Source organism: Heloderma suspectum, chromosome 10 (genome assembly GCF_057233095.1).
Source record: "Heloderma suspectum isolate Gila_16-S chromosome 10, 16-S_ref, whole genome shotgun sequence".
NCBI classification, from domain to species: Eukaryota; Metazoa; Chordata; class Lepidosauria; order Squamata; family Helodermatidae; genus Heloderma; species Heloderma suspectum.
This window is the reverse complement of record NC_139467.1, coordinates 36,793,443-36,806,540: the sequence shown is the minus strand read 5'-3', so window position 1 is coordinate 36,806,540 and position 13,098 is coordinate 36,793,443. Positions and strand designations below refer to the sequence as shown.

The 13,098-nt window shown below is 43.6% G+C and overlaps 1 protein-coding gene across 2 annotated transcripts in view; it reads right to left on the bottom strand.

Annotated features, from left to right (window-relative positions):
- The window catches only part of LOC146338139 (protein argonaute-3), a 68,653-nt gene extending 55,806 nt beyond the window's left edge, over positions 1–12,847 (bottom strand). For both annotated transcript variants that reach the window (XM_084816005.1, XM_084816006.1), the window contains exon 1: positions 12,161–12,847. In XM_084816005.1, coding sequence (XP_084672131.1) covers positions 12,161–12,179 — 19 coding nt within the window. In that variant the 5' untranslated portion in view covers positions 12,180–12,847. The remainder of the gene's footprint in view (positions 1–12,160) is intronic.
- Between the last annotated feature and the right edge of the window lie 251 nt (positions 12,848–13,098).

The window sequence follows — 13,098 nt, the reverse complement described above, 5'->3', positions numbered from 1 at the left end:
CCTGCCTCCTACCATTCATGGAAGGGTACTGTTGGATTCAACCCACATTCTTCCAAAGTAATGCAGAAACTTTAAAGAATTGACTGTCAGTTCCTAATAGGAATGGAATGAATCATGTTCTAGTCAGTATCTATGTTTTCTTAGCACAAGAGACTTTAAATTCATGTAACGATGAGCACAATTGCAGAATATGTTGCCCATCTGCAACCAATGGAGCTAAAGGACAGCAAAATCAGATGTGAATCACAATGGGACATAGGTGTACACATAAGAAGTTTCACTACTCATGATAGTTAATTTCAGTGGTTTAAGAATTTAATTCGAGGAAAGCCAATACTACCAAAAATAGAACGGTATATATTGTGTACAAATGAGCATATCTAGCTAAACATTCAGCACTCTTAGTTTCCTCCTTGTCCATGTTTAGCTTTCATCTGTGCTTTCTGTAAATATCCCTTGCTCAGGAAGTAGGTAAGTATTGGTAATTCTCATTTCACTATCTCTGCTTGTCTCATACATAAAGGGACAGATTAGGAAACAAATGCTGAGAATTACTCTTGAATTTTTGGAATGATTTATTTATTTTTACAATATTTATATACCGCTCCACATCAAAAATTTCAGGGCAGTGAACAAGACAAAATAAAACACCATATTAAAACAATTAAAGCATTTTAAAAGAAACAGATTCTGAACTTAATAAACCCTGGCTGGTCACTCAAGGAAGGCCTCTCGAAATAACAGTGTCTTCAGGAGGTGCCGAAAGCAACATTGGTGCCCGTCTCACCTCCAAAGGCAGGGAGTTCCACAGGAAGGTGCCACTACACTGAAGGCTCTTTTCCTGGTGGACTCCAGCCAGGCCATAGGCCCATGTGGAACCACCAGGGCTATGCTCTCAGTGCCCAGGCAGGCTGGTAAAGGAGAAGGCACTCTCTCAGGTAGCCTGGTTCCAAGTTGTTTAGGGCTTTGTACACTAGTACTAGTATCTTAAACCTGGCCCAGTAGCAAATAGGCAGCCAGCGCAGTTCCCTCAGCAAAGGAGTTACATGCTGAAAAGCGGCAGCTCCTGACAACCGCTGAGCTGCTGTGTTCTGCACTAGCTCCAGCTTCCGGACTAGCCTCAAGGGCAGCCCCACATAGAGAGCATTGCAGTATCTAGTTTTGAGGTTACTAATGCCTGTACCACCATGACCAAGCTACCTGTCCAGGAGAGGCTGAATCATTTTGTGTGAATTATTCACACAAAAAATATTAGTTGTTGTGATGAAGTCAAACACACACACACCCTTTTTACTCCTACTCAGTGACAGAAGTTATGCACATTCCCACCTGACTTCTGCTGTTAATATCACCTGTGTGTGGAGAAAGCAAATGGGAGATAAAATCGCATCATGTTTCTTTTTGCCTACACTGAAGTGTGTTGTGCCCATGGTTTCAATGGCTATATACAAACTACTGTATATTGTAAAGAGCTGTCAGAAAGTGCAATGAATACAAGACATAATAGGTAAGACAAGCATCATGTCACATGGCAAATTCTTTTGCAACATAAGCTTGCCTGGTAAGCATTTCATGGCAATATGTTTATGCACCGAGTTCATCAAACACCCTAACTGCCAAGGCCTTGAATAGTATGAACGTAACCAAAAAAATTAGACAAGTCAAGCAGCTATTTAGGTAATCAAACTACATTTATCTCTGCTAGTCTGTGGATAGCATTAATACGTCATTATAAATTTGTCTTAAGAAAGCAGTTACAAGGACATCACAAGCCAAATTTATTCAAAAGCAAGCCTTGAGATGTCACTACCACCCCTTTTCCCTGGAAGGACTGAGATCACTGGCGATGGACTGTTGAGTCGGATGGCAGTGTGGTACGTGCTGAGTAAATCAACTGTTGGAAAGGTATGGTGAACAGGTTTTGCTTTATGTTCAGGATTTAACACATTAAAATGTCTGCAATCCGAAAATTACTTTTCTTTAAAAAACATTGTTTACTGAGGGCTTTTTATATACACAAAACAAGACAATCCACAAAACAAGTAAACCAATCCACTGGGGAGAGACTCCCCTAAATATTATTAACAAGAAATGGATAACTAAATAGAACATTCATACAAAGTGTAAATTGGTTCCGCTTCTTTCAGTGGAAAGTTTAGGTCAGAAAATAGCAAAAGGGCAATTTCACCACAAAGTGGAAGCGAATACTGACAGCAAATGGTACAATACAGAAATGCATTTGTATTGTAAATGGGTATAATGTTTCTCCTTTGAGAGTCAATGACTGTGTTTGCATGGCATAGTAAGCCAGAATTCTCTGGAATTCTGACTTATTTTGAACCAGCTGTGAGCTGGTGCACAACCTGAGGCCCGGGGGACAAATCTAGGGGTCCCAGTCTGGCCCTCTGGGTTTTCCCAGAAGGCCCCTCCCCCCCAACCACCAATCATTTGGTGGTTTCCTGGATTTTGCATGTTTCGTCCCCATTCTAAAAGGCTGAAATGCCTCCTAAGGTTTAGTTACTGGCAGTAAAAGTAAAATATGCTGTTATTTTGGCTCTACCTCCTCTGCCTTTCATCTGCCCCCTTTTGCCTTTGGCACTACAGCAACTGCTAAACAAACCAGAAAAGCTTTCTGTAGCATGTAGGCCAAGCCAGGAATTGTAAGCCAAGAACAAACCCTGGCTTGGAATCCCTGGCTTGTCTGGCTCAATCGGACAGTACTCAAAACCAGCCTTATTTATTTATAAAATTTGTTAGTTGACCTATAGGTCTCAGAGTAGCATATAATAAAAACAAATAAAATCTACATAAAAACATCAACAGCATGATAAATAAAACTGAAAAGGCACTCTTCTGAGTAGCCACCTACTGTATCTTAGCATGCCAGGGTACTTGGAGCAAGGCCTCTGAGGATCTCAGGGCTTGGGTATGAATATATGGGAATTGCTGCATGGAGAAATCCGCTTTACTAGGATGGGTTGGAATAGGTAATCTTTGGTTCCTTGGGCAGGCTCTAAGACAGTATTCAATGGTCATGCTGGCTGGGGCTGACAGGAGTTGTGCCCTCCCGGTGTTTTGGATTGCCAGATTGCCTAATCCTGAACAAGCCCTTCCTGGTTTGTTTGGCAGTCACTGTAGCAGGGAAGAGAAAAGCGGGAGCGAACAGGCTGGGTGCCCAAACATGAAGCTTGCTCACACTAAACCAGAATCCAGAGAATTCTGGCTTATTTTACTGTGAGAATGCTGAAGGTTTTCTGATGCAAATTAACCTGATTTGCATAGGAAACTTTTCCAGAAAACCTGTATCACTGCTTACAGGATCTACTATTTCTTTGGCCAAAGTCTAAAGATTCACCACCCACAGTGGATCATCCAGCTGCACAAAACACCAAACTCTACACAGGCAAAAAGGGGCTGAGCTTCTCCTGCCACTCCCCCTTGTCGCTCAGCTATTGCTGCCACCATGAGAAACATGCACAGTTGCTCCTACCTCCTCCAAAGTAAGCCCACCACCCAGAGCTCTATGGCTGGTACCAGGCAGACACTCTGCACTCTCCCTGCTCCTGCTCACTCAACCCCTGCCTCCCAGCAGAGGATAAAATTGCACAGCTTCTGCTGCTATATCCAAAGATGGGGAGGCTGGAATCTCTATGTGTGGTGCAGACACCAATTAATGCATGGAAATACCCACCTTACTTCAATGGGTTGTTGTTGTTGTTGTCGCCGTTCAGTCCTGTCCGACTCTTCGTGACCCCATGGACCATAGCACGCCAGGCCTTCCTGTCCTCCGCTCTCTCCCGGAGCGTGCTCAAGTTCATATTCATTGCATCAGTGATGCTATCTAGCCATCTCATCCTCTGCCATCCCCTTCTCCTTTTGCCTTCAGTCTTTCCCAGCATCAGGGTCTTTTCCAGAGAGTTTTCTCTTCGCATTAGGTGGCCAAAATATTTGAGCTCCAGCTTCAGTATCTGTCCTTCCAATGAGCCCTAAGGGTTGATTTCCTTTAGGATTGACTGATTTGACCTCCTTGCAGTCCAGGGGACTCGTAAGAGTCTTCTCCAGCACCACAGTTCGAAAGCATCAAGGCGCTCAGCCTTCCTTATAGTCCAGCTCTCACAGCCACACATTACTACTGGGAAAACCATAGCTTTGATTAGACGGACCTTTGTCAGGGTTGTCTGTCTAGGTTTGCCATAGCTTTCCTCCCAAGGAGCAAGCGTCTTTTAATTTCATGGCTACAGTCACCATCTGCGGTGATCTTGGAGCCCAAGAAAGTAAAATCTGTCACTGCTTCCATTTCTTCCCCTTCTATATGCCAGGAAGTGAAGGGGCCAGATGCCAGGATCTTCGTTTTTTTAATGTTGAGTTTCAAACCAGCTTTTGCACTCTCCTCTTTCACCTTCAACAAGAGGCTCTTGAGATCCTCTTCACTTTCTGCCATTAGGGTGGTATCATCTGCGTATCTGAGATTGTTGATAATTCTCCCGGCAATCTTAATTCCGACCTGTGATTCATCCACCCCGGCGTTTCTCATGATGTACTCTGCATATAAGTTAAATAAGCAGGGCGACAATATGCAGCCTTGTCGTACTCCTTTCCCAATTTTGAACCAATCGGTTGTTCCATGTCTGGTTCTTACTGTTGCTTCTTGACCCTCGTACAGGTTTCTCAGGAGACAGGTAAGGTGGTCTGGTACCCCCATCTCTTTCAGAATTTGCCACAGTTTGTTGTGATTCACACAATCAAAGGCTTTAGCGTAGTCAATGAAGCAGAAATATACGTTTTTCTGGGATTCTCTTGCTTTCTCCATGATCCAGCGAAAGTTTGCGATTTGATCTCTGGTTCCTCTGCCTCTTCGAAACCCAGCTTGTACTTCCGGTAGTTTTTGGTTCGCATACCGCTGAAGCCTCGCTTGTAGGATTTTGAGCATATGAAATGAGCGCAATTGTACAGTAGTTTGAACACTCTTTGGTGTTGCCCTTCTTTGGAATTGGAATGTAAACACTTCAATGGGTAGAACTACATAATCTTTGGATCCTGGGCTACGTTTTAGGATTGTAATCAACAAAAGGTGACACACCTAAGCCGTAACACCAAGCACAGAAGGTAGCTCCAATCTGAGTTCCTGATCAACCAGCATAAACTTGCAGAACAAATGGAACTTGCTACTCTAATCAAATCCCATCAGCATGCAGGTCTGCTCAGGTGAATTTATTTATTTATTTTTAACCTTTATATACTGCCTTATTTGGTAAAAAGCCATGAAGACAGTGTGCACCAATTTAAAACAATAAAACCTTATTATAAAAGTAAGAACATTAAAACAGTAAAACTGCATAATTTAAAAGGCTAGATTAAACAGATGTCTTCACACACTTTCTAAAAGCCAAAAGAGTGGGTGCCCATTGTAGTTCTTGAGGGTGCACATTCCATAGTTGGGAATGACACAGGAGAAAGCCCTTTACAAGTGCCCAACAAATGGGCCTCTGTTGATAATGATGCCCTCAAAAGGACCTCTCCTGCAGGTGTCAATATCTGGGCAGGTTCGTAACAATGGAATAGACAGTCCCTTAGATAGCCAGGTCCTAAGCCATTACGGGCTTTAAAGTTAAATCCAACACCTTGAATTGAGAAAGCAATTCAAGAAAGCAACTGGCAACCAGTGCAGGTCTTTCAGGACAGGTGTAATATGGTCCCAATACAGTTAACAGCCTAGCTACTGCATTTTGCACCAATTGCAGGGTCTGGATGCTCTTCAACAGTAGCCCCCTGTAGAATGCATTGCAATAGTCTCAATGTGATGTAACCAAGGCATGGATAACTGTTGCCAAGTCAGATCTAGTCAGGAAGGGTTGCAGCTGTGCACAAAGCTTAATTGTGCAAATGCATGCCTTGCCACCACCACCTGAAGATCCAGAGCCAACATAGGATCAAGGAGCACTCCCAAGCTACAGATCTGACTTTTCAGAGGGAACACAACCCCTTCCAGAACAGGCTGAATCCCAAGTCATAGATTCATACTGACCAACACCACCTCTGTTTTGTCTAAGTTAACCTCAGCTCGCTCACCCTCATCCACATGCTTCAATGTTTAAAACTAAGAGTACGCTCTCAAAGGAATCATTCCCATGCATTTTACTACTGAGGGCCAAACTCCTCATTATGCTAAATGTCACTTGAAAGCTTATCATGTTAAAAAACACAACACTTAGTAGCGGGCACAAGATTTTCATCGGAACTGCAACATCTGTGGAGGAAGTTTAACCCCTCCCTCCCTAGTCATGATCCTAATGCAAATGCTCCCCACACTTCACTGCTGCTATAAGTCTTGGGGGTGGGGGGAGATCCCAATGGCACCAGTGGGAACCTTTTCCCAATAATTTTCCCAACAACAATTTTTTTTTTAAAGCCTGGCAAAAGACGAACAGATCACTCTGTCCCTCCTGCCGCCCCAAGGGAGAAGAGCCAGCACGGAAACACAGACTATTAGCCAGTTTTATGGGTTTATGTAAAGGGCTGTATTTACATATTTGAGTTAATGTGAAAGTGTCAATTCAAAACCACAATAACCAAACTAAGAGTCTGGAGAACAGCAAATGCCTTTGGATGCTACTTTGCAACACTTAGCCTTCTACATTTAGGAACTACATCACTGAAAATCATTCAGGTATTCTTCTGGCAAGTCTGACCTACAGCTGCTTATTTTAATATAAATTGCAAAACACAAGGGCATAACATATTGAAGGACTCTAGCATTATTGCTTTACCAGAACACTGAACCTCCCCTTGAATATGCCTGCCAACTCCTATTTTCAGATGATTTTACAACTGCTTATATATTATGTGTGCTCAGTCTACCGGTAGACAGACAGAAGTAGGATTAAAAATGAAATAAAATGGATGAAAACCAGTTACAGACATTTAAAATTTTTAATGAACAAAATGTATGGTCTGAAGACACATGAAACAACAACCTCGCTGAAGCTAAACAGGTCTGGTCAGTGCTTGGATGAGAAATCACTTAGAAAATCTATGTATATCACCTTAAATTCCTCATGGAGGAAAGGCAAGATATAAATGTAATAATATATAAAAATCTCAAAGTTAGTTCACTCAGATAGTTAGGTAAACAAAAACAAGAATATGAAATGACTAACAAGTCTGTTCCATATAACCTCAAGTTTAGGATAAAAAGAAACTTTGTTTTGACTGGGGATTTACTATGGTGTCTCCCCACCCACACCAGAAAAGGTATTGCAATGCACTTATTGGAAAATACTTGAGTGAGATGTGCAACAGTATAGCCTAGAAGCTAAGTAAAAATAACCAGCCCACCTGCACATGTCTTTTATCTATCATCACATATCTGGCCAGCTATTTATCTTAGGTGAATGGCTAACTACAGGACTGAGTTAGAACTCAGTCACCTATTTTCACAGAGACCCTATTTAGCCATCAAGGCATTATCTGGTGGCAAATCATGTGTTAATTAACCCATGAATTGTGGGGACATGTGCAAACCACTTCCTGTTTGTATTAACAAGCCATGGGTTAACTTGGTGTTAACTCACGAACAACCCCAAGTGCCCCTGTTCGGACGTCATGGAAACAACTCCTGACGGTGACACCTGAAGGCTATTAATGCAAACAAGAAATGGCTCAGGTGTGGCTCACATCCCCCAATTCATGGATTAACCCACAATGTGCCACCAGAAGCCACTGTTATGTCCAAACAGAACCATACTGTAGATCAGACCCATAGGCACTGAGAGACCTAGGAGAGCTCCAGACCCTCGCAGATATTCCATTTTTATATGCACATTTCTGATTTTTAACCATGTTTTGTCCTGCTTAAAACATGGTGGCACAATACTAGGGGAAAAGTTTCCGGTGGAAGACTTCAAATTGCAGCTAAAATATTTCAAAGAAAGAGGAAACAGGTACAGTGAGAACTTTAAACATAATTGCACTTTTTCCTGCTTCTCAAATGCAGATACTTAAATTCTAATGCAATATCCCACAGCTTTGGCTACAGGTTCCTCCTTGCCATCATATCTAAAAAGTGACAGCCTCGAATTCTTCAATATCCTAGGCAACCAGCTCGTCTGCCCAAGGATACAGCATGCTGAGAAACAGGGAGGTGATAGAAAAGTTACTTAAGTTGAAGGAAGAGATCCCCAAACTACCATCTATATTGGTTCTCTTGTTAAAGGTGCATTATAATATCTATATTATGTAGATCTTTTTCAAAGGTTCCCCAAATATATTCTCTGAAGCCATTCAGACCATTAGAGTAACATTTATTTTAAGATAAAGGGTTAACATAGATGAACAATTATATTGGTGACTCGCAAAACTCCCCAGAATGCAGAACTCTGCAAACTATCCCATACATGGCAGCTCCGCCCATAAACATCTTAAACACTGACTAAACATCTTTTAAATAAGAAACCCCTTGCTGCCTCAGGAGCTTCATCTTTTTTCTTCATTTCTCCTCCTGCAACCGTCAATACTTCCATAGAGCAGCCACTTTTTGAAGATAATCATTATTTTAAGCACCATATAGTTCAAGAACATTTTTTTCAGTAAAACCAATCTTTAGTTTTGATAGACGGCACATCTGTAGGTACAGGATGACATTTTCACCACTGCCCAAAATGCAAAAAAAACCCAAACCAGCCACCAAGGGAAGAGTGGGTAGGAAACTCCATTCCTGCAGAAGCAAAGTTACTACTGCCCTACCACAGCTACAAACATCTGATGCACTTTTTGATTTCTCTCTATTAGCTTCTATAATCAGGGGTTTGGGGTGACGTGGAGGGGGAGAAGAGTCCTTAACTCCCAAATGTATACTTTGTGTGCAAAGCTCCTAAGTAGCAGGGTGTTTGTTCAACTCCTGTATGTTGGTTAACAGGTCACCAGAGTGTTAAATAAGTCATTCTTAAGCAAATAAACAACGATTTATCTGAGAAGCACTTCAGAAGGTAGCTCAATGTTGAATATCACCAGCATTGATTGTGCGAACAACCCAAAATTGAACATGACTTTGGTGGATTCCTTGGGACACTAGTCCCATTCAGGATTCAGTTTTCAATTGTTTCTAGCTTGCTGAACAGAAAATTAGACCCAGTGCAAATGAATTAATCTTATATTTGAGACTGTTGAGCTTCTCACACACAAATAGTTCAGTTTAACTATTCTTTAATACACTGATCTTCAACTGAGGAATTTGAACCATCTACAAGCAAGTTGCACCTCAGCTTAAAGCAGCATTCCCCAACCTAGTGCTCTCTAGATGTTTTGGACTACAACTCCCAGCATTCCTGATCACTGGACATACTGGCTTGGGCAGATGGGAGTTGAAGTCCAAAACTTCTGGAGAACACCAGGTTGGGGAAAGCTAGCTTAAAGTGACAGTGAGGATCTGAAAGCAACTGTACAAAGATACTGCAGAAAGGAAGGTTTGGGGGAACAACTCCACATGACCATGACCCTTCTATGTATTCCTTTAAACAAAATGGGAAGTAAAAATATGGTCCCTTAATGTTGTTTCTCTCTAGTCACATGAAAGCAGCATGTGAGGGAGAGATTAATTGCCAGCTAAACTGGTTCAGGCTCACAGAATGTAAGATTTGCAGCTATGATTTTAACCATATTTATTTGGAAGCAAATCCTACTGATACCAACAGCACTTCTAAGTACGCTTAAGGTCACAGAGTTAAAAAGCCAGTGTCCACCCTGTGATTTACTGCCTTCTAATTTTTTTAGCCCCTTATCAAGGACACATGATGTTGAATTTAGACTAATATCTTCCTTGTAGGCTCTAACATTAGTTCAGCTCCCCACATTAAAAATCATAAGGGAAAGCATTTGTATACCAAGAGGGGAAAAGTATGGGTGCATTTCTAAGTAAAAATTAAAGCTAATTGCTACAATGCAAAGAGACACCAACTATCACAACTCTTCCTTAGGAAGTCAAATAACAAATCAGTTAAGTATCATCCAGCTATGTCCTGTACTGTGAAAAAAGTACAACCAATGCTAGTGTGCACACCATGAACCTTATCCCTCTCAGTGACCACATCAGAAACCACTCATTGGTAGCCTCCTTAATGCTTGAATCCAAAGTTACAGAGCTCTAGACCATTTTATTTCTTCTAAAGTGTTAAGAATGAAATTACAAATTTCCATCCAAGTGTAAGTGCCGCATCCTAGATATGTGCCATATCAAGGAAAACTAGCTTTCAAAATAATTTAATGCATAAAGCTGTGGATCAAAACAGGCATTTAAAATTCACCTCACGAAATGGGATAAAAGCTGGCAGCATTTGACAACTAGGTATCAAAGACAGAAGAATCCAAAAGTGTTATGAAAATAAATGCTGCAACTATCATTAAACATCAAAGATTCTGAGTATTTTCTTTCTTTAATCAACCAACCAACCTTGTCACTAGTTAATAAGCTTCACTTATGTAGTTTTAAGCAGCTCTACAGCTTCCCAATTACAGGAATATTAATGGAATCTGTTTTTGTGTGCAACTGTTGTTAGTTACTATGTCACTAACAGCTAATAATGTCAAAATAAAACTTTTAGTCTATGTACCTGATTTAACCAACAAATTAGACAGTTGTTATTATTTATTTCATTTATATCCCGCGTTTCCACCAAAAATGGCACTCAAGGCAGCACATTCAGTGCATTTACAGCCCACCTTTCTTCCATCGTGGAACTTAAGGTGGCATACATGGGGTTCTCAGGCACTCTTGCATTACCAGTGCTTCACATACCCTCAAATCATGCCCTGGGACTAATAGCAGTATTTCTTAAATTCTTTTTCAAGAGTGTACCCATACCCCCAAAATGAAGCAGCTCTCCAATAATGGCTCAGTTCAAGAAACTGCCAGTTATGTTTGTTAGCAGACTGAAAGAAGCCATTGTGAAAAAACAGGAAGCAAGGTGTAGATAAAATTCCATCCCACTTCAGAATCCACAAAAGCAAGTTTCTCAGGGAAAATTTGAAGGCAGTTATTAAAATTACTCCCACTTTCAGGAAGCATAATCTCTTTTAATTTAGTCACTCAAGTACCAGATTTACTCGAACACTTCAACTACACTACATATACGCAGATCTTCACCTGTTATCCATACTAAGGTTCTGGGCTGGTTTTGACCGTAATAAAGTTTTATCTATCTACTAAGGTCTCAGGTCAGATACATAATACACAGTGGAAAATACTATTTTAAGAGAAACACTGCATTCTCAGAGCCAAGTATGCAATGCAGTCTTTTGATTTTTCAGGAGACTGGTTACAAGAAGCTTACTGGAACACTGTTTTTTCACAAGTATTTTTCATAAGTCCCCATCTCTAGAAGAATAAAATATCCAGTTGCCCCAAATCTCCCTCCCAGGCTCAGTACTCAGGCTCCAACCTGTTGCACATACACCTTATGACCATTCTGCTGAAATACACCATTTAAGAGCTGAGCTTCTTTGAACTCCTCCACTGGTCCATCCCACCATCCCTGACACGAGAGACTGACCCATTAGCTTCACCTAACTATTCCAGCCTCAAAGGCTGCAATCCTTCTCTCACACAAAAAAGGCTACTTAGGAGTCCTCTTTCACAGGACTGCAATTATGCATCAATCCTCATAATTTTTAAGTTCTCAGGAAACCAACCCATGAGTCCTAGCACCCTGGCTTCACCCATTTCTCCCCCTGCCCAAGCACAAACTCCCAAGAACTACTCTGCACAGCAGCTACGTACCTGCCTCAGCCCCATCCATCCCCCACCTGCCCCAACGTTTTAGTCCCTTTCACCTCCATAAGATAACCAGGTTTAGCCGTAACAGCCAAACACAACCTCCGTGCCCGGCGAGTCCACCTCTGAATGTGAGTTGCTGGGAGGAGCGGGAAGGAAGGCTGCTGCTTGTGGGCTTCTCGGCGTCACCGAGCTGGCCCGTTGGAAACAGGATGCTAAGCCAAAGGGGCCTTCGGTCTGCCGCGGCAGGGCAGCGATTACGACTCGGGGAACGGCTCTGCTGATCCCGCCGCCTTCTCCCTCAAACTTCCCTGACCGAGCCCCCTTCACGCCGGGATCCCCCAAGGCCAAGCTCGGCGAGCGGCTTCAGGACAGGAGCGCCCCGCCGGACCTCACCTGCGCTGCCGATTTCCATTCATGGAGCTCGGCGCGGCCGCTCTGGAGCTACGGGTGCCGGTCCGGTTCCTGCCGGGTCGTCCTCGTCGTTCTCCTTGCGCCGTCCTAGCCGGGCCTGCGGCGGCGGCGGCGGCGGCGGCGGCGGCGGCTCCTCACACAGCCCCGACGCGCGGCCCTTTCTGCCGGCTCCTTGTGCTCCCGCCGCCTCCTCAGCCGGCCCCGGTCAGTCAGTCGTTCAGTCCCGAGCTGTGGTGACGGCCGAAGAAGCGGAAGTTGCGTGGCCGCCCCGGCTCGCTCCGTCCACCGCTGACGACTGACTGACTGACTGACTGAGGTACCCGACTTTCCGCTCGGCACAGACTGAGCCTCGCTCTGAGGCGACCAGTCTCAGCTCCTCGCGGGCGCGCGCATGCGCCTCCGTTTTCTCTCTCTCTCTCTCCCCCCCCCCCGTCCCTGTACCGGAAGTCTCCCTCCTGTGGTGAAGAATGTCTCTTTAATCTACGATGATTCTGTGGTGATGCTTAAACTCGTCGGCGCGTGCGCACTCTCGCCCACCGCCTCCTGCCGCCGGAAGTTTTCCCGACTTCAGCCTCTCGCTTCTCGACGCGCGCAAGTTCGCGCTCATCCTCGCTGTCGTTATTTTTGAAAAGAAAAAAAAGAAAAAAGGGGGGGGTGAAGGGGGCCGCGCGGCGTGCGCATGCGTATTAGTGTCGCTGCGCTACTGCTCCTCAAACCGTTCCGGAGGCGGATGCAAAGTCAGGAGGCGGGACCAGGATGAAGACGGAGGGTCGAGGGGCTGCCTCTGAATGCGATTGGCCGCGGACGGGCCGAGGTGCCGGGTTCGAATCTCGCCTTGCGACATTCAAGGTAAAGGTGAGTCATGAGGGCTCCGGAGTTCCGCGGCTGCTTACTCGTTATTATTAATTAATTATTATTAA